Raw genomic sequence first — 21,374 nt, forward strand, 5'->3', positions numbered from 1 at the left:
CAAGTATGATGAAAAATATATTAAGCAGAAATATTCTTTTCAGGAGGAAGAGGAAATGGTAATGGAAGTAAGTACAAAAATTACGAAGCAATTGATTAAAATGTCTTCTATAGAATATAAAGGAGTTTGTTTTTATCCCTACCTAAAATTCTAAGTACCATAAAAAATGTATTAAGGAGAAATATTTTGTTTCAGATGTAGGTGGAAGCTTAAATGGAAATGGTGGTAAGTACATGAAATATGAGAAAGAATTGACTGAAATATTTTTTTTAAAGAATAGTGAAGATTTTTTATGCCATAACTATTCCAAGTACCACGAAAAATGTATTAAGCAGATAAATATTATATTTCAGGAGCAGACGGAGGCGGAAATGGTAATGGAGGTAAAAGCAAAATTATATTAAATAATTGCTTAAACTTTTTTTAAATATAAAATTCAAAGTAATTATTTTTTTTATCCCGTACCATGAAAAATAAGCAGAGAAATATTCTGTTGCAGGTTCCGGTGGAGGCGTAAAAGGCAAAGGAGGTAAGTAGAAAATAATACGAAACTATTGATTGAAATATTTTTTTATTGAATAGAGAAGAATTTTCTTTAATCTCTAAATATTTTAACTATCATGTGAAATGTATTGAGCAAAGAAATATTCTCAGGGGCAGAAAGTGGTAATGGCAATAAATACAAAAATATATTTGACTTAGCTGAAATAAGTTTTGGCAGAATAGAGAGATAAAACTTTAAGGGTGTAATGTCTTGATCTAGACTGATCAAATAACGAAGTAGAATTTCCAGACAATTCTTTATTTTACAGCCCTGTATATACAAAGAACAACTTGTTCTAATCTTGGTTAAATAAATAGTTATTTACACCTGTAGTAGGAGATACAACAGTCAAAGTCGAAGGCTTTCTTGAAACTCAGTTGGTTCTGTTCTCGGACTTCGAACTCGTGGGCATAGTTCAACAGTCCGCCTGCAATTTGTTTCTTTCCTCTTCCTAAAAAAAAAAAAAATCTCCGCACTTTATTTCGGCGACAATCTCCGCCTCTTAATTTGCATTGGTCATTTGTGCTCTCTTTCGGCCAATCGGAGTTCAGCAATATGCTCTCTCAGCGGTGCCAGTGGGTCGTGGGAAAATCCTTTCACAATGAGAAACATATAGCATCTAGATGTTTGGACACCCCTTTATCTTTGAAGGTACTATCAATACCTCTTGGATGAGGAATTCCACATGTGGTCTTTCTCTGAAGTCGCTAATGAACAGATGTGAGACCACCCAGATGAAAAGATCCACCATCTGGCTGTCTCGAGGAGTTTAGTAAGTAACAGCGACGACACAGCTGGCTGTAAATGTCTTATCAGTGCGGGGAAACGGGAAATGTTACAAGGGGAGATAAAGAAATCATTAAATTGATTTAATATTTAATTTTCACAAATCCCATAGTTTGTCAAAAAACATAATATTATGTATGCGAAATCTACGAAGAAAGTATTCATCATGTAATAAGATTATCAATATTAATTTTTTTTATCGAAAAATTTCTTTTTAACCCATTTGCACACAATGGCGAGATTGAGCCGTGCATCGAATTACTGAATTTTAAATCTGCAATTAAGTAAAAGTATTGAATAATTTAGAAAGCAAAAATCAATAAAAAGCGCATCATTATCTTGAAATTCCCTTATATTATTATAGGGATTAGAAGAATCAAGTTCCAAATAAGATGTTTCATCTAATTAGGAAATTAAGTGAATTCATATCTCAAGAAGCAATGGATTTACATCTTTATAAGCGAAGTTTTTAATCCTAAATAGTTTTGCATGCTGTAAAAAAATTGGGAGGTCTTAATCAAAGCCAGGTTTCTATATTATTAAGCCTAATCAAAACCAATAAAATCGCAATTTGATATCGCAAATATTCTCAAAAAATGTGCATTTGTTCTAGAGTATAATCAAGTCTAACACAGAATTTAGAACTTCTGCGAAAATTTATCAACAGACAAATATTTAAGGTAAAATCAAATTAAAATGCTGATAAATTATGTAAATCGTTGAACTGATTTGAGGTAAAGTTATAAGAAGAGTCTTTCGGATCAAGTTAATTTTTTCATTAAAACTATATTTATTATGAATTTTATTACGTTGCTGAAAATGTAATAGAAAATTTACTTACATTATTTTACTGTTCAATATAAAATTGCTAAAGTTTCAAAATGCATTATAATTCTTAAAAGCATTTAAAGATAACTTCTTTCTTATAACTATAATCATTAATATTTTATTCCAGCTCTGTCTGGGGGAAAAAGTGGAGGCAAGTAGAAAGGCAGTTTATTTATTAGACCGATAAAATTTATTGCCTACTTTATGGTCAAATTTATTTGAGGTGTAATCAAAAATGTACATATCATGGAAATATCTTTTCCAGATAATCTAAAATGTCTTTTTTGGAAAAAGGCAATAATTCAATGCTTCCCAAGGTTCAGAAAACTGTAAAAACAAAATATTCCATGAAAATTTCGTTCCTGCAATAAGTAATAGAAGAACATGCATGTGTCTAAACATTTAATGAATTATTTTAATTGAAGTTATTAGGATTGAATATTTTTTTTCTATGTATCATCTCTTAATGAAATTAAAAAGTTATAAAATATTTTTTATTAAAAATGTAAGAAAAAATAAACGAACAATTCTAATTAGTTTGCCTAATATTACATATTTTTACATGTATTTTATAAATCTATGCCTTGAATATATTAGATAAACCAGATATCTATAATCAAACGTATCTTTATTAAATATTTAATTTATACTCCAAGATTTACGAAATGTTTAAAAGGAAATAATATTTTTAAGAATGTAAATAAATGTATAAAATATTTTTAATAACTTGCATGACATGCAGATGAAAGCGATTGAAAGAAGGATTTCATTTAGCTAGATAAATAAATTTCTTTATAACTGTACAATGATACTTTTGGAATGAACTCCTCATTTGTTTGAATGATGGTCAGATGATGAGGACGATGTATGAATCGGCACTCTCTTCCTCTTCTCTCTAAACATCATATCAACGGATGGATTGTACTTGGTCTTATCATTTATCATGAGGTCGGTACGCAAACCCAATGTCTTCCATCGGTTTTTCTTACCGAAATTGCGAAGTTCTATATACAGTTTTCATGACTATTTCCAAAAATAGATGTTAATTAATTTGCAATGAATCAACTAAATTTAATGTGGTATCATGAAACCCTCTTTTTTTTTATCAGACATTCTCTATACAGTAGAATCTAGATAAAACTGAATTTTCTTTTCCTTTTAATATTTCTCGTATTTATACATTTATGATTTTTTTTATTAATGTTTAATATCGTTTTAAATCGTTGCCACAGACAGGGATGCAAAAGCTAGCAATTTATTCGAAAAAAAGCTGGGAAGAAAATACTAAATGCAGTTGATGTTTGACTGCATTTAGAATCAACAGGTGGAAACTTTAAGTGACACTTTTATAACAGTTGTATAAATTCACTTGAGCTACAACTGTACAAACTCGTTGGTCTAAGGTCGAAATTACATACCAACATGACATCAAAGATGACCTTCTTAAATATTGCAATATTTAATCCTTACGCAACAATTTTATAAAATGTATTATATTAATGTTTCTGATATGAATATATTTTAAGCATTCCATTCTATGTCTGACTGTGCCCTAAAAGAAATAATATGTGAAAAGCGATAATAGAAATCTAAAAAAATTTGAAAAGGTACTAGTTATTTAAATTTATTCGTGGAAAACGTGCAATTAATATAAAATCAAGGATAATAAATGACAAATAAAATCTAACACAAAATAATAATTTACTCGAAAATGCGATTTCTGACGAATCTTTTCAATTTCGCTGCAATCTGCATTTCTTTTAAGCACTTTTATCTAGTTTGGCATGTTTTCTATTTGTAAATTTGTAATCAATTTTGTTTTAATTTTCAAATCGAGTTTTAGCTCAATTCTTGACGTATAACAATTTTGATATTTTGATTGCTTGTTTTCCTGGTGGATGTTGCAAATGTTTAAAACATAATTATCCTTTAATAAATTGATTTAATTGATTTTTTTCAGTTAGTGTAGCGTTTTTTGGTAGTGAAATTAAGAATAAATTAATTTTAACATTTCATAATATTTATAGTGCGAATTATTAATGGAAGACTGAGAAATCGAAAATAATAAAATAAATTTTTTTAAATGCATTAACAAAAAGTGTTTTTTATTAAATTTTTATTCACTTATAGTTTCTTTTTCTCACGTTTTTGCTGATTTGCTTAGATTTATAAGCCACAAGTACGCTCAAAATTAAAATAATTACTGCATTGTGACTCGTCTATAGTAGTTTTTAGAGAAAGTTTTAACTATAAATGAGATCGTATGAGTGTTCACGACTCTAGTCCCTTCTTCGTAAGTATAATATTATGAATGTATTCTGTCCCTGATTCCATTTTTAAAATCACTGTTAAACACAATTGGTTAGTGTTTGAATAGCGCAACTAATTTATTTATGTTTACATGCCCTTTCGTAATAGAACGAGGACTAATTTAGGACAATCCTCGTAATGTTGAGTCGCAGTCGAATAACATGGACAACGCCTAAGTCGGTGTTCCCATCTCTGCACCTAGCTATGATGAATGGATTTGATTTGCATCGGGCTCGCTTACCAAGGCAGCTTTTCAATGCAATTAGACTTCGAACCCAACGGTTCCGAAACTAGAATCTTACCACTTGACTTGGTCCCTGAAAGGAACATTTCTTATTTTTTCAAAATACTACAAATTAATATGAAATTCATTACGACCATTATAATACGAATTCTTTTGATGAAAACAACGTTAGAAATTAATTGAATGCAGCTATATTTTCAGTTCGCAATGTTTAACAACGGGTGCGCAATAAAAAATACACTAAGACATTTTTTTTATAAATCAATCGAAAATTATTATAATTTAAATCTTTTAATACTTGTAAAACAGCAATTTCAGCAAATTCTTAAGTTATTTTAATTAAAAAAAACTAGTATACAGAATTTTGAGCATAACAATGTGAAGTAAAACTTCAAAATAAACTATGGGAGTCATTATTAACGTGCTCAAAATGTAAAAAAAGTGAGGAAAGTTTTCATAGTTTTTAAAACTGAATTCAGCAGTAAATAGCAGTAACATTTTCGAATGAATTAAAGGTATAAAAATTATTCATTTATGTTCTTTGAAAATTTTCTAATGAATCATATTTAATTGATAAAATTATTCGGAAACAAAAACAAATTTTTTACACTTTGTAGTTTTGATATCGGCTTAACTAAAATACATTCCAATTACAGACAGCATTTAAGGTAATTCAAAGGAAAAGCTTTCGATGACAAATTCTTCTGAACTTTGAAAGGAGCTGTTTGACAGATACGATATAATTTAAAGCAACATATTATTTTAAACATTGAAAAAATGCTTTTATAAACATTAACTAAATTAACACCATTTTAATGAATTTCAGAGTGCATGATCTACTTTAAAATAAAGAGTTTTAACCTGTTTTAACTAATCGTAAATGAGCAGGATGAGGGAATTAATGAAATGAGGGAAAAACATGCAACAAAGCTAGTTATAGAAGTTATAACACTAAAGAATATTTACTAATGGTTAAAAATATATGAACAAAGGATATTGACCATTGATTCTGAATAAAAAAATGACCCAAACTCATTTGGCAATTCTACATTTCTTTCAGTTGCAATAAAAAGATTCGCTATGCAATTTGAAAAGAATTTATTTTATCCTTAATGGCAATATATATTATTTTGTTACTTTTGAAATTCTTTTCGCCACTTGTTATTCTAGCAGCAGATAACAGAGAATCATTGGTTCAAGAAATTAAATTAACATTTTCTTTAAAGATATAATTATTAATTATTAAGTTAAAGCTAAAATGTTTTTTTGAAAAAATTTATATAAAATGCAAAGATTTGTATTGAGAATATTTTAAATTTATAATAACGGTTATTTTAGACCATGATGCTTGATATGACACTTTTCTAGCCTTTAAAAAAATTAAATATAAATATCTAAAATGCATTGTAAAAATTTAAATATTGGCCTTAATATAAGGATTTATATAATAAATTTTAATTATTATTGAGTAATTTATATAATTTAATTTCATTTACACATTGTATTTCAGGTAGATCTGGAGGATTAAAAATTATCTTTAATTAAAGAAATTGAAAACTATAAATATTTAATCTTTGGATAAGAGATTGGGCACAAGAAACCACCTTTGTGTCCACTATTTTATCCAATACTGTGCGCTCGTATTTGATCTAAATTCTTAAATTTAAAATTTTAGTTTATCGCTTGAAAAAGGTTTTAAATAATTGAGCAACTTGTAAAAGGATATTTCAAAATCTTTTTACAAATATGAAAATAGATGATAGAAATCCTGATCCTTTTGCCAAGGATATATGTTTTAACCCTTTCTAGGGCCGTGTGAAATATGTTTCCCACCAAATTTAGCAATCTTTGTATGAATTTATGTAGGTTGGAATAAGTTCTGAAAATTTTTTTTAGTAAGTCAGAAACTTAGATGCTTCAGTTCTTTATCTCAAACAAAATGACGTGTCTTGATTTGTTACTTAATTATTAATTAACCAAATTAATTAATTAATCAAATTAAATTTATCAAATAAGGTAAATGAATCCCTTTTCTTATTCTAATTTCAAGCCTAAAATATTTTAACATAATATGACTAGAAAAAAAGGGTCCTTTAAAGGGTTAAGATGCTTCTCAAAATGGCGTCGACTTTCAATATTAACCATTGAAGGGAAAATTAGTCATATATTGTTATATATATATGACCTGTCGTTCTCGTCGAAAATATATTGTTCTCATCAAAAAGAGATTTACTTACCATGAACTTTGACAGATTGCTTAAGTTCTGAGAACATTAACTATTTTCAAGTATTCTTAATTACAAAAACAATTCATATCAGTCAGAACTTCTCAGCTTTCTTGAATATTTTAAAAATCGTCAGTTTCTCATGATTTACTGATCAATTCCAAAATGCATTTGATTTTATTTAGCACGTGATGACAAAACTTTAGATTCTTCCTTTTCTTAGAAATGTGTATGGATGCATTAATTATACGTCAGCATATCATCACTATTTTAGAATCATACACATAAGTTTCAGAGTTTTAATATCTTTTTCTGAAATGTTTTGGTTGCTCTTTTAACCCTATGGGTAATGATTTATTTGAAATAATTTTTACATTTGGAACCGATTTAATTTGCTGATGTACTGAATTCTATATTCTACGAATCTGTTAAGATGTCTTTCCAGAAATAACACTAAAGTAAAAAGGAAACAATATTGTAGATTCGTGTTACGAGTCTGTATTATAGTTAGTTTGTCACTGTAATGTCTTAGATGATGCTAATAAAGAAGGATTAGGAGCTAATAAGAAGGATTTTGATCACGTAATCAAAAGCACAACTAACTTACTGAGCTAACCCTAATATTTCTTTAAAGATTTCTACTGATGCAAAAACAGAAATACAAAGGAAATTTAATGCATCATTTGAATGTGGTCCAAGAAAATTTCTATTCAGGTTCAACATAGTTGATATCAGCGATTCATGTGTTTCGCTCTGGATGTTTTCAAAATTTTTATTTTATTTTATACATGGTGAGGGTAATTTCTTTATTTTCACCTAATATACTATATTCAAAGTTATGCTCTGCAATCACAAAGGAGAAACTTTACCAGCGAGATCAGAATCTTATTCCAGGATTTTCTGAGCATTCTAAACAATTCATGTTTCTCTAACGGAATTTCCTGTTTTAATCTCCCAGCATGCTGCTCTAGGAGCGAAGAAACTCGTTATTTGGAGAAGGGATGATATTGTCTATCCAATTCTGAATTTGGACAATAGCCCCAAAATTGTATACTAAGGAGCTATTATTGCGAGATGTGGGTCAATAGTATATAGCATCACGCATTTTGAAGAATTTCCTGAAGTGAAACATTCCATAACTATCTTAAAAATATATATAGAATAGAGGAGATTTTTTTATGTCATAAATATTCCAAGTACCACGAAAAATGTATTAAGCAGATAAATATTATATTTCAGGAGCAGGCGGAGGCAGAAAAGGTAAAGGTGGTAAGTACAAGAAATACACGAAAAATTTGATTTAAATATTTTTTATACAATAGAGAAGATTTTTTTTATCACTTAAGCATTCTAAGTACCACGAAAAATGTATTAAGCAGAAATATTCTTCATTAGGTGCAGGCGGAGGCAAAAAGAAAAGAAAGGGCGGTAAGTACAAAATTATATTAAATAATTGATTGAAATTATTTTTATAGAATAGAGTCGGATTTTTTTCTATCATTCTAAGTATCAATAGAAATGTATTAAGATGAAATATTCTTTTTCTCCCTGTTTTTAACTATGAGCAGAAAAGTATCAGGCCAGATTAAGAAAGATCGTTTGTACTTCTAGCTTCCTTTTGGTTATTCCGATAATTTTGGATCAAAAATGTCATTCATGTTTTTTTCATTAGGTGGTTATTAATCTAAGTTTTGACGATGTTGAAGTCCATCTCCAAATCTAGAGCAGCGCATTCAATTTTTGCATCAATTTTTAGAATGGCAAATAGGGGAAATATTATTTAACTGCGGAAAGACATCAATGAACAAAATCATTAAAGAATAGGATTTGATTTTTAAAGAATACGAAGGCTACAAATTTCGCGGAGCTCAGACACGAAAAATATGTCGACAAAAATGAGATTGCTTTGGAATGGATTAAAACTATTCGTGCGAAGAATATTCCTGTCTGACCTGTGATTCAAAATAAGGCAAAAGAACTTGGGGATACTCTTGGAATTGAAAATTTCTCTCCCAGCATTGGGTGGCATGAAATAGCAACACTTTTCGATCACTATATGGTGAAGCTGCCGATGCCGACCTCAATTCATATGAAGATTAATAAGAGTGGTTTCTATTGCTTTTGGCTAAATATTATGACATAGACGAAACGGCATTTGTTTTGCTGTTTGGTCAATAAATGTATAATTCAAAAGTCCAAAGAAGCCAGAGGTAGAAAAATTCCGAAGGTGCAGCTTACCATTAGTTTTTGTTCGAGCGCAACTGGAGACAAAGAGAAATCGGTCATTTGGTGGTGTCAAAGATACGGATGTTTTAAAAGAAAAGCTTTAAACCGTCTTGGTGTGTTGTGTTATGCGAATTAAAAAATATGATATTGTCGTGTAAATAAACCGTGTGTTTATTAAAGTCAAAGATAACGCTCACTAATCTCAGCTTGAGAATTTATTCAAAGAACTAAACCTTACATTTGTTTTTATATGCACGGAATGACTGGACTTTTCTAGATTTAGAAGTATATAGAATTATAAGAACATTCTAGAACAAACGAGAAATAACGGAAGGCAAATCAATTAAAAAAACAACTCTTACGCAACTTGCTAGAATCAGATACGAACTACCAGACTGTCGCTTTCAGCTTTATATTACTGAGCCATTCAGTCCGCGCCAAGTTAGAACAACTTACGCTATATTTCTCTTCCCTTAGGAAGAATCAGCGTCCCTCTGTAATTTAGACTGGTTCCTTATAACAGGTCCTGGGATGATATGAGCTCCTGTGTCATCTAGTTGTCTATTTGGATCGTATTAGGGTTTCAATCTCGTCGCCAACTGTTCATTTCCATTATTTCTACCTCATATGTTACGTCGGAGAGTCTGTAATCGTCAAAATAACACCTAAGAAACTTTTAAGAAAGTCCCACTTTTCGTACTGGAGTAAGACCCAAATTAAATTGCCAACACTGTAGTGGTCTGGTCGGTGTCTCTCGTCATATCATCGTTTATAAGCTGCTTGAGCTTCCAGGATGTGCAGTTTCGCCAATTCTACAGCCGTAATGATTACCTGTTGTACAAAATTGTCAGGATTTTCTGTATCATGTGGAAGTATTATGTTCAGGGAGTTTGAAGGATGACTGATAAACTTCAACAAAAATATTGAAGAATGAAGCCAGGAAATTTCTTCTTGCGTTGGACAATGCAGCATGTCACGCGCACATAACTCAGTTCACAAATATCAAACTCTTATTTCTACTGCCAATGCAACAAATCTTCAGTCATTGGATCATGGTGTTATAAAATGTTCCAAGAGAGAATACAGATTATGGCCTCTGCGACACACCTATTGAATGGATGCGAATTGCTAGTGAACTTAAATTTTTTTTTTCTATTGAAAATGTTCTTATCCAATTAAAACTTTCTAGAAAGAAATAAGTGAAAAAGTTGTCATTAAATGTTTCGTTAGTTGTAAAATAGCAGATAAATCATCGAGAGACAGATATATTTGGCGAATCGATGGTGGAAGATCACTTAGAAGAGCTCTCGAAACTTGCTGGAATAGAGCACTATCCCGAAACTTTCAAGCGCGAAGCACCAGGGGAGGGCTTTGATGAAAATTCCATTTCATCAAAGGGAGGAAGGGGAGAAATCAAAGGCATTTTTCAGGGGAGAAACAGGTTTATCAATGGTAAGAGCTTTTTACGGTTAATGATTTACTTTTTAAACTGAAAGACGAAATTGAAAAAGTCGTTGGTTCTAAGAAGCTTGAAAATTTAAAACAGAATCAAATTATATCGTTTGCACAATAAAATGTAAACACACACACACACACGCACACGCACACACACATTAAATAAAGCACTATTTTCTCTTCATATAATCATCATTACAATGATGTTTAATTCATTAATTAAACATCATTTTAAATGTGCCAGAATTGCTTATATTATGTATTATAGCAATTATTTTCAATTGCAACGAAAATCAGGGATGTTGCACGGTATTTGTAATCAAGCGAGGGCGAAATAAACCACAATTATAATGTTGCTATATTCTGATGGTGAATTATAACATAATTTCTTTTGCAGGGGGTTTCCTATTAGGCCTTTTTGACACTTACGGTAAGTGCCAATTCAATTTTATAATTGTTTTAGATATTTTGATTTAAAATTTCATTAAAATGCCTTTAATCAAGCGTGAGCAATATAAACCACGCTAAGAATCTTGCTATATTTTGATTGATAATTATAAAATAATTTTTTTTCCAGAGAGTTCTAGTAACAGTGAAGGTAAATGTAATTTCCTTCCTTATAAGCGCTTTAGATACTTGATAAAAATTTTTTAGTAAAATATATTTAATGAAGTGATAAGACCATACTAAGAATCAAACCAATTTTAAATGTTAATTATAAAATTATTTCTTTTGCAGACAGTTATACATATGACATTTATAGCAGTGAAAGTAAATGTAAATTGCATTTAATAAATTTTCAGATACTTTGATATAAATTTTTATCAAAATGATTTTAATTAAGAGAGAGTATAATAAACCATAATAAGTATTCGACCATATTCTGATTATCAATTGTAAAAAAGTTTCTTTTGAAGAGAGTGTTAGTAGATGTGATGATAAATGTAAATTCCATCTTATAAGCCCTTTAGATATTTCTATCTGAATTTGTATTAAAATGATTTTTATGACTTTGTTGCAAAATAAATCTACACTAAGAATCATTCAATTTTTGATAGTTAATTATGAAAATATTGCAGAGAGTTATACATATGGCATATTTTTTTGCAGAGAGTTATGCATACGACAGTTATAGGAATGAATGCATGTGTGAATTTCATTTTAAAAGAGTTTTTAACATTTCGTTATAAATTTGTATTAAAATACATTTAATAAGACGGAATCTTAATAAAATCCAATTAAGATTTCAAACATATAATGGTTGTTATTCAGAAAATAATTTCTTTTCCAGACAGTGTTAGTGGCAGTGGAGGTAAGTTTAAATTTCGGTTTTTAAATGATTTATATATTTTTTACATAAAATTGCATTGAATGAAGTGGGAATGTAATAAAGTCTCACTAAGAAACATATATTTTTTATTTTAATTATAAATTATTTTTTTCCAGGGAGTGTTAGCAGCAGTGAAGGTAAAAGCAATTTCCTACCTTATAAGCACTTGAGATATTTGATAAAATTTTTTATTACAATGTTTTTTAAGGTAGTTGTAGTAAAATAAAAAAAACACTAAGAATTAAACCAATTTTTTTTGTTAATCATAAAATAATTTCTTTTGCAGAGGTTTATACATATGAGAGCTATAGCACTGAAAGTAAGCTTAAATTTTGTTTCATGTGTTTTATATGTTTCAATATAAATTTGTATTAAATAAAGTGGGAGGATTATAAATCCAAACTATGAATCTTATCGTATTCCTTTTACAATTACTTTACATAATTTGATATAAATTAATATTGAAATGCAATAAATAAAGTGGTAGCAAATTAAAGGAGAAAAAAAGAATCCTACTATAATCTGATTGTTAGTAATAAAATAATTTCCGTTCCAGAGAGTGTTAGCAGCAGTAGAGGTAAATGTAAATCTCAATTTATAAACGCTTTAGAGATATTTCGACATATATTTGTATTGATATGACTTTAATGAAGTGGTAACAAAATAAAGCCACACTAAGAATCGTACCATTTTTGATTGTTGATTTTCAAATAATGGTAGCGATAGTGTAGGTAAGTGTAAATATCATTTTCTCAGTATTTTAGATATTCAATAAACATTCAATATACATTAGATATTCAATATACAACATAAATATTCAATAAAATATACATATCATACGTACATTTCAATATACATTTCTTGATTAGAGTCATTCAAATGGGAAGTTAATCAAGCTCATTAAGAATAATATCATACTCTAATTGTTAATTATAAAATAATTTCTTTTTCAGAGAGTTTTGTTACGGACAGTGAAGGTAAATGTAAATTCCATTCCTTAAATATTTTAGATATTTCCTCATAAATTTGTATTGAAATACCTTTATTCAAGCGAGATGTTAATAAAGCTCATTAAGAATCCTATCATACTCTAATTGTTAATTATAAAATATTTTCTTTTTCAGAGAGTTATGTTACTAACAGTGAAGGTAAGCGTAAATTCCATTCCTAAAATATTTTAGATATTTCCACATAAATTTGTATTGAAATACCTTTATTCAAGCGAGAAGTTCATAAAGCTCATTAAGAATCCTATCATACTCTAATTGTTAATTATAAAATATTTTCTTTTTCAGAGAGTTATGTGACTAACAGTGAAGGTAAGTGTAAATTCCCTTCCTTAAATACTTTAAATATTTCCACATAAATTTGTATTGAAATACCTTTATTCAAGCGAGATGTTAATAAAGATCCATTAAGAATCCTATCATACTCTAATTGTTCATTATAAAATATTTTCTTTTTCAGAGAGTTATGTTACTAACAGTGAAGGTAAGTGTAAATTCCATTCCTTAAATATTTTAGATATTTCCACATAAATTTGTATTGAAATACCTTTATTCAAGCGGGATGTTAATAAAGATCCATTAAGAATCCTATCATACTCTAATTGTTCATTATAAAATATTTTCTTTTTCAGAGAGTTATGTTACTAACAGTGAAGGTAAGTGTAAATTCCATTCCTTAAATATTTTAGATATTTCCACATAAATTTGTATTGAAATACCTTTATTCAAGCGGGATGTTAATAAAGATCCATTAAGAATCCTATCATACTCTAATTGTTCATTATAAAATATTTTCTTTTTCAGAGAGTTATGTTACTAACAGTGAAGGTAAGTGTAAATTCCATTCCTTAAATATTTTAGATATTTCCACATAAATTTGTATTGAAATACCTTTATTCAAGCGGGATGTTGATAAAGCTCATTAAGAATCCTATCATACTCTAATTGTTCATTATAAAATATTTTCTTTTTCAGAGAGTTATGTTACTAACAGTGAAGGTAAGTGTAAATTCCATTCCTTAAATATTTTAGATATTTCCACATAAATTTGTATTGAAATACCTTTATTCAAGCGGGATGTTAATAAAGATCCATTAAGAATCCTATCATACTCTAATTGTTCATTATAAAATATTTTCTTTTTCAGAGAGTTATGTTACTAACAGTGAAGGTAAGTGTAAATTCCATTCCTTAAATATTTTAAATATTTCCACATAAATTTGTATTGAAATACCTTTATTCAAGCGAGATGTTAATAAAAATCCATTAAGAATCCTATCATACTCTAATTGTTCATTATAAAATATTTTCTTTTTCAGAGAGTTATGTTACTAACAGTGAAGGTAAGTGTAAATTCCATTCCTTAAATATTTTAGATATTTCCACATAAATTTGTATTGAAATACCTTTATTCAAGCGAGATGTTAATAAAGATCCATTAAGAATCCTATCATACTCTAATTGTTCATTATAAAATATTTTCTTTTTCAGAGAGTTATGTTACTAACAGTGAAGGTAAGTGTAAATTCCATTCCTTAAATATTTTAGATATTTCCACATAAATTTGTATTGAAATACCTTTATTCAAGCGGGATGTTAATAAAGATCCATTAAGAATCCTATCATACTCTAATTGTTCATTATAAAATATTTTCTTTTTCAGAGAGTTATGTTACTAACAGTGAAGGTAAGTGTAAATTCCATTCCTTAAATATTTTAGATATTTCCACATAAATTTGTATTGAAATACCTTTATTCAAGCGGGATGTTAATAAAGATCCATTAAGAATCCTATCATACTCTAATTGTTCATTATAAAATATTTTCTTTTTCAGAGAGTTATGTTACTAACAGTGAAGGTAAGTGTAAATTCCATTCCTTAAATATTTTAGATATTTCCACATAAATTTGTATTGAAATACCTTTATTCAAGCGGGATGTTGATAAAGCTCATTAAGAATCCTATCATACTCTAATTGTTCATTATAAAATATTTTCTTTTTCAGAGAGTTATGTTACTAACAGTGAAGGTAAGTGTAAATTCCATTCCTTAAATATTTTAGATATTTCCACATAAATTTGTATTGAAATACCTTTATTCAAGCGGGATGTTAATAAAGATCCATTAAGAATCCTATCATACTCTAATTGTTCATTATAAAATATTTTCTTTTTCAGAGAGTTATGTTACTAACAGTGAAGGTAAGTGTAAATTCCATTCCTTAAATATTTTAGATATTTCCACATAAATTTGTATTGAAATACCTTTATTCAAGCGAGATGTTAATAAAAATCCATTAAGAATCCTATCATACTCTAATTGTTCATTATAAAATATTTTCTTTTTCAGAGAGTTATGTTACTAACAGTGAAGGTAAGTGTAAATTCCATTCCTTAAATATTTTAGATATTTCCACATAAATTTGTATTGAAATACCTTTATTCAAGCGAGATGTTAATAAAGATCCATTAAGAATCCTATCATACTCTAATTGTTCATTATAAAATATTTTCTTTTTAAGAGAGTTATGTTACTAACAGTGAAGGTAAGTGTAAATTCCATTCCTTAAATATTTTAGATATTTCCACATAAATTTGTATTGAAATACCTTTATTCAAGCGAGATGTTAATAAAGATACATTAAGAATCCTATCATACTCTAATTGTTCATTATAAAATATTTTCTTTTTCAGAGAGTTATGTTACTAACAGTGAAGGTAAGTGTAAATTCCATTCCTTAAATATTTTAGATATTTCCACATAAATTTGTATTGAAATACCTTTATTCAAGCGAGATGTTAATAAAGATCCATTAAGAATCCTATCATACTCTAATTGTTCATTATAAAATATTTTCTTTTTCAGAGAGTTATGTTACTAACAGTGAAGGTAAGTGTAAATTCCATTCCTTAAATATTTTAGATATTTCCACATAAATTTGTATTGAAATACCTTTATTCAAGTGAGATGTTAATAAAGATCCATTAAGAATCCTATCATACTCTAATTGTTCATTATAAAATATTTTCTTTTTCAGAGAGTTATGTTACTAACAGTGAAGGTAAGTGTAAATTCCATTCCTTAAATATTTTAGATATTTCCACATAAATTTGTATTGAAATACTTTATTCAAGCGGGATGTTAATTAAGCTCATTAAGAATCCAATCATACTGTAATTGTAATTAAAAAATATTTTCTTTTTCAGAGAGTTATGTTACTAACAGTGAAGGTAAGTGTAAATTCCCTTCCTTAAATATTTTATATTTCAACATAAATTTGTATTGAAATACCTTTATTCAAGCGAGATGTTAATAAAGATCCATTAAGAATCCTATCATACTCTAATTGTTAATTATAAAGTATTTTCTTTTTCAGAGAGTTATGTGACTAACAGTGAAGGTAAGCGTAAATTCACTTCCTTCAATATTTTAGATATTTTCACATAAATTTGTATTGAAATACCTTTATTCAAGCGGGAAGTTAATAAAGCTCATTAAGAATCCTATCATACTCTAAATGTTAATTATAAAATATTTTCTTTTTCAGAGAGTTATGTTACTAACAGTGATGGTAAGTGTAAATTCCATTCCTTAAATATTTTAGATATTTTCACATTAATTTGTATTGAAATACCTTTATTCAAGCGGGAAGTTAATAAAGCTCATTAAGAATTCTATCATACTCTAATTGTTAATTATAAAATATTTTCTTTTTCAGAGAGTTATGTGACTAACAGTGAAGGTAAGTGTAAATTCCCTTCCTTAAATATTTTAGATATTTCCACATAAATTTGTATTGAAATACCTTTATTCAAGAGGGATATTAATAAAGCTCATTGAGAATCCTATCATACTCTAATTGTTAATTATAAAATATTTTCTTTTTTAGAGAGTTATGTTACTAACAGTGAAGGTAAGTGTAAATCCTATTCTTTAAATATTTTAGATATTTCTACATAAATTTGTATTGAAATGCCTTTATTCAAGCGGGAGGTTAATAAAGCTCATTAAAAATCTACCATAATTTAATTATTAGTAATAAAATAATTTCTTTTTCAGAGAGTTATGTGACTAACAGTGAAGGTAAGTGTAAATTCCCTTCCTTAAATATTTTAGATATTTCCACATAAATTTGTATTGAAATACCTTTATTCAAGAGGGATGTTAATAAAGCTCATTAAGAATCCTATCATACTCTAATTGTTAATTATAAAATATTTTCTTTTTCAGAGAGTTATGTTACTAACAGTGATGGTAAGTGTAAATTCCATTCCTTAAATATTTTAGATATTTTCACATTAATTTGTATTGAAATACATTTATTCAAGCGGGATGTTAATAAAGCTCATTAAGAATTCTATCATACTGTAATTGTTAATTATAAAATATTTTCTTTTTCAGAGAGTTATGTTACTAACAGTGAAGGTAAATGTAAATTCCATTCCTTAAATATTTTAGATATTTCCACATAAATTTGTATTGAAATACCTTTATTCAAGCGGGATGTTAATAAAGCTCATTGAGAATCCTATCATACTCTAATTATTAATTATAAAATATTTTCTTTTTCAGAGAGTTATGTTACTAACAGTGATGGTAAGTGTAAATTCCCTTCCTTAAATATTTTAGATATTTCCACATAAATTTGTATTGAAATACCTTTATTCAATTGGGATGTTAATAAAGCTCATTAAGAATCCTATCATACTCTAATTGTTAATTATAAAATATTTTCTTTTTCAGAGAGTTATGTTACTAACAGTGAAGGTAAGCGTAAATTCCCTTCCTTAAATATTTTAGATATTTTCACATAAATTTGTATTGAAATACCTTTATTCAAGCGGGATTGTAATAAAGCTCATTAAGAATCCTATCATATTCTAATTGTTAATTATAAAATAATTTCTTTTTCAGAGAGTGCTGTTACTGACAGTGAAGGTAAGTGTAAATTCTTTTCTTTAAATATTTTAGATATTTCCACATTAATTTGTATTTTAATACCTTTATTCAAGCGGGATTTTAATAAAGCTCATTAAGAATCCTATCATATTCTAATTGTTATTTATAAAATAATTTCTTTTCCAGAGAGTGTTAGTGACAGTGATGGTAAGTGCAAATTCCATTCTTTGAATATTTTACATATTTCCACATAAATTTGTATTGAAATACCCTTATTTATCTTTATTGAAATACCTTTTCTAAAAATGTATTTTAGTTCAAATGTTTTCATATTTTTTCTTTTTCAGAAGGTGATAGCGGCAGCGAAGGTAAGTGTGAAATTGGTTTAATAAGTTAATGTGTATTTTGTTAGTTCTTTCGGACTTATTAAATTTGATAAAATTTTAAGCACATTATATTTTTTCTTGATTATTTGAATTTTGATATATAATGGTAATATTTGAATGTAAGTTAGGGAACAGGAGATAAAATATAATTGAAAATATGTCACGTGTATGATTGTGAATATCTGTTAGTTTAGGTGTAGCAAATTAACGTTGCTATTGTTGTGAAATTCGGAGAGACAAAATGCGCCAGCAGATTCTATTCTACCCTGTCAATGTTTTGAGATTTTCCTAATCAGCCTGAAACAAGTTCAAAATATAACGTTTGTTTGACACTGACCATCTTTGGTGGTCATCTGGTCGGTGGGAATATTAAATCCGTTTGATTTCTATTAAGTCAAATTTTTACTTTGGTATAATATAATTGAAAATATTTCATGTTAATTTTGAAGCTGTCAGCTCGTACTTTTGAAATGTGTTTGCCTAATTTGCTTCTAACTCAAGAAACAGTATATTATTTCATGAAATTGAGCTTAATTCGAAGTAATATACAGATATGTTAAAAGAAAATTAGAACTTTTACATCATAAAATCGTCGTTTTATATGGTTTTAGCTTGATTCGTCTGTTTTGTTTATGTTTGGCTTGAATGAAACAGCCGTTGTATACTATACAGGTGGAAATTTACATCATGTCCTCAAAAAAAAAAAAAAAACCTAACTTAAAAATATTATTATGTTCAATGAATCTGAAATACATTAATGTAATAACTATAAGCTCAACAAATAAATATTCATTTTCAGTCTGAAATCTTTATTATGAATGTGTTTATAACTGATTTTGAAAATTTTATTAGACTCAATGAAACAAAATTAGCATTACTAAAAAAAATTCAATTTTTGAATCTTAAAATGGTAAATTTTTTTCAACAATTATATGCACCTAAATAGTTCCAGACATATCTAAAGAATTTGATATATTTTATTTAAAAATGCAGTTAAAAAGACTTATTAAAAATCTAATTAAAAACTCTATTCAACTGTCTGCCGTGTAGAGTGTTTTGAAATATTTTACATCATGCACGTAAAATTTACGGACAATATCTAGCCTATAAACATTCTCATGCTGAAAACCACCTCTCTCTATATCTTCGACTGACTTGATATATCAATTGTTGGTTATATCAATAATTTATTGATTAGTCTTCTAAGTTAAAAATAATCTCTGAATTACTTAAAAAATGTGACGATTAACATTCTATGCTTTTATTAAATTATCTACATTCAGAACCAAAACTATTATCGAATGTTCAAAAGTAATGATCTAATTTAACATATATTCAAATTTTTGGAGCTAAACAATATTATATATTTTATTTTTAGATTTATTTGGAAATCTCCCAGACCTTTCTAAAAGTAAGATTTAATTTGTTAGTTTAATGTTATTTTTACTATGTAGAAATTTCACACTGCTTTAAACAATAAATTATGGACAAATTATCTATTAATACACTTCATGCAGAACATAATGTATACCTGTCAATTTAAACATGCAATTTTAAAATTTCTTAGTTATTCATAAAGCCCTTAGTTGAAGATGAAATCAAATTTCACTGCAGGCGCTCCTTTCATTGAAAATGGTGCACATTTAACTGCTTTTTGTAGGATCACGTTAGTGTGACGCGTAAATCTAAAGATTCGATTCAGGTATTGTATTAGTCATCTGATGAAGATTCAAAATTACCAGATCCATCATAAAAAGCCCATTCATAGCCTTAAAATGAGACATTAGTCTAACAAATTAAACGAATCATGAGTTAGACCTATAACACCATTTCCCTGTCATATTAGTTTTACTCTTGACAGGAAAGAATTAAGTAGAGATTCTTAATGAATGCCAAACCAATATCCTCGAGCTTGGCGACTTTGGCGACAAAAACGTCAGAAAGCTGCATAAAGCCGAGATGCCCGAGATAGTTAACCTCTTTCGAGATTTGTTCGTGGGCAAACTGAATAACTGTAAGACACTTTTATAAAGTAACAGCTATTGATAATGAAGTAGTAACAGCTGTAATAATAGTAATAGTTATTACTATTATTTCCTTATGATTTTCTATCTTATTAATTTTTACAGCTTTTGGCTTTTGTGTTCAATGTGATTGTGATTTCGTTGCCTGTGATTTGTGTTTTTTGGAATAAAGCCTCATTCTCCAATACTTAACTTACTTATTACATTCACGGCATATCCACCTGATGATATTTGAAATAATATCTTATTTATATTTCCACACTTTATTCTTGCATTGCTGTATGCTAGTAGTTGCAAAGTGTAACATCATAAAAAACACAATTTATTTTATGTTAAAAAAGAATAGTTTCATCAAAGAAAAAATATCGTAACATTCTTTTCATTATAAATTAATTAATATACATTTTTATTCTTGTAAATTACCGGAATTGGATGAAATATTACTCATTAACTGATCAATACTGATAAGGCTAAACATGTCGACTGCATTCTCTTTTAATGCCTGTTATTCCTAATAATGATCAGACTGCCGGTTTTGAGCAGTAAAGTGATTGCTTTAAGAGTCCTATAGAAATTTATCTTTGGTGAGATCTGTGTGTATAAAGAATTTAATTCTTCTTAATTATGTGTTCATCAAAATTTATATTTAAATTAAATTTGATATTAATTTTGGTGACAACGTAATAAATTCAGATTTTAAAAGTCAGATTCAGAAAAATGACATTTACAAATATTCTTTAAGATAAGATTTCTTATTTCCATCAAGATGCAACTCCTTTTCAAAAGAGGCTGTCTTAATTTAAAATTGCTATTCACCAAATGTAATTACAATATATAATATAATTCAAACTAATACAATATATAATATATTTCAAAATAATGTTTTTAATTTATTCTTCTCAAGAATGAAATTTATGCTGCGAAACCTGAAATCGAATGAAACGACTCCTTCGCTTTTGTTGCTAATTAATTAAATCTTTATGATTATGTGTTTGAAAACAGGCTTTAAATTTAAAACGATAAATCAAGCCATTAACTGAGAACCCTGAAAGTAAATCGTAAGCACATGAATAAAGATTTTATAATAATTAAAATTGCATAATATTTCC

The 21,374-nt window shown here is 27.8% G+C and overlaps 1 protein-coding gene across 1 annotated transcript in view; it reads left to right on the forward strand.

Moving 5' to 3' along the window:
• The window catches only part of LOC129962150 (uncharacterized transmembrane protein DDB_G0289901-like), a 48,774-nt gene that overhangs the window by 6,477 nt on the left and 20,923 nt on the right, over nucleotides 1–21,374 (forward strand). Inside the window, exons 13-57 of the mRNA XM_056075888.1 lie at nucleotides 44–67; nucleotides 196–225; nucleotides 354–383; nucleotides 500–529; nucleotides 2,286–2,309; nucleotides 8,177–8,206; nucleotides 8,333–8,365; nucleotides 11,016–11,048; nucleotides 11,196–11,216; nucleotides 11,910–11,930; nucleotides 12,065–12,085; nucleotides 12,235–12,267; nucleotides 12,902–12,925; nucleotides 13,073–13,096; nucleotides 13,244–13,267; nucleotides 13,416–13,439; nucleotides 13,588–13,611; nucleotides 13,760–13,783; nucleotides 13,931–13,954; nucleotides 14,103–14,126; nucleotides 14,275–14,298; nucleotides 14,447–14,470; nucleotides 14,619–14,642; nucleotides 14,791–14,814; nucleotides 14,962–14,985; nucleotides 15,134–15,157; nucleotides 15,306–15,329; nucleotides 15,478–15,501; nucleotides 15,650–15,673; nucleotides 15,822–15,845; nucleotides 15,994–16,017; nucleotides 16,163–16,186; nucleotides 16,333–16,356; nucleotides 16,504–16,527; nucleotides 16,675–16,698; nucleotides 16,846–16,869; nucleotides 17,016–17,039; nucleotides 17,187–17,210; nucleotides 17,358–17,381; nucleotides 17,529–17,552; nucleotides 17,700–17,723; nucleotides 17,871–17,894; nucleotides 18,042–18,062; nucleotides 18,203–18,223; nucleotides 19,620–19,652. Of these exons, the coding sequence (XP_055931863.1) occupies nucleotides 44–67; nucleotides 196–225; nucleotides 354–383; nucleotides 500–529; nucleotides 2,286–2,309; nucleotides 8,177–8,206; nucleotides 8,333–8,365; nucleotides 11,016–11,048; nucleotides 11,196–11,216; nucleotides 11,910–11,930; nucleotides 12,065–12,085; nucleotides 12,235–12,267; nucleotides 12,902–12,925; nucleotides 13,073–13,096; nucleotides 13,244–13,267; nucleotides 13,416–13,439; nucleotides 13,588–13,611; nucleotides 13,760–13,783; nucleotides 13,931–13,954; nucleotides 14,103–14,126; nucleotides 14,275–14,298; nucleotides 14,447–14,470; nucleotides 14,619–14,642; nucleotides 14,791–14,814; nucleotides 14,962–14,985; nucleotides 15,134–15,157; nucleotides 15,306–15,329; nucleotides 15,478–15,501; nucleotides 15,650–15,673; nucleotides 15,822–15,845; nucleotides 15,994–16,017; nucleotides 16,163–16,186; nucleotides 16,333–16,356; nucleotides 16,504–16,527; nucleotides 16,675–16,698; nucleotides 16,846–16,869; nucleotides 17,016–17,039; nucleotides 17,187–17,210; nucleotides 17,358–17,381; nucleotides 17,529–17,552; nucleotides 17,700–17,723; nucleotides 17,871–17,894; nucleotides 18,042–18,062; nucleotides 18,203–18,223; nucleotides 19,620–19,652 (1,125 nt within the window). The remainder of the gene's footprint in view (nucleotides 1–43; nucleotides 68–195; nucleotides 226–353; nucleotides 384–499; nucleotides 530–2,285; nucleotides 2,310–8,176; nucleotides 8,207–8,332; nucleotides 8,366–11,015; nucleotides 11,049–11,195; nucleotides 11,217–11,909; nucleotides 11,931–12,064; nucleotides 12,086–12,234; nucleotides 12,268–12,901; nucleotides 12,926–13,072; nucleotides 13,097–13,243; nucleotides 13,268–13,415; nucleotides 13,440–13,587; nucleotides 13,612–13,759; nucleotides 13,784–13,930; nucleotides 13,955–14,102; nucleotides 14,127–14,274; nucleotides 14,299–14,446; nucleotides 14,471–14,618; nucleotides 14,643–14,790; nucleotides 14,815–14,961; nucleotides 14,986–15,133; nucleotides 15,158–15,305; nucleotides 15,330–15,477; nucleotides 15,502–15,649; nucleotides 15,674–15,821; nucleotides 15,846–15,993; nucleotides 16,018–16,162; nucleotides 16,187–16,332; nucleotides 16,357–16,503; nucleotides 16,528–16,674; nucleotides 16,699–16,845; nucleotides 16,870–17,015; nucleotides 17,040–17,186; nucleotides 17,211–17,357; nucleotides 17,382–17,528; nucleotides 17,553–17,699; nucleotides 17,724–17,870; nucleotides 17,895–18,041; nucleotides 18,063–18,202; nucleotides 18,224–19,619; nucleotides 19,653–21,374) is intronic.

The sequence above is a fragment of the Argiope bruennichi genome, chromosome 2, assembly GCF_947563725.1.
Source record: "Argiope bruennichi chromosome 2, qqArgBrue1.1, whole genome shotgun sequence".
NCBI classification, from domain to species: Eukaryota; Metazoa; Arthropoda; class Arachnida; order Araneae; family Araneidae; genus Argiope; species Argiope bruennichi.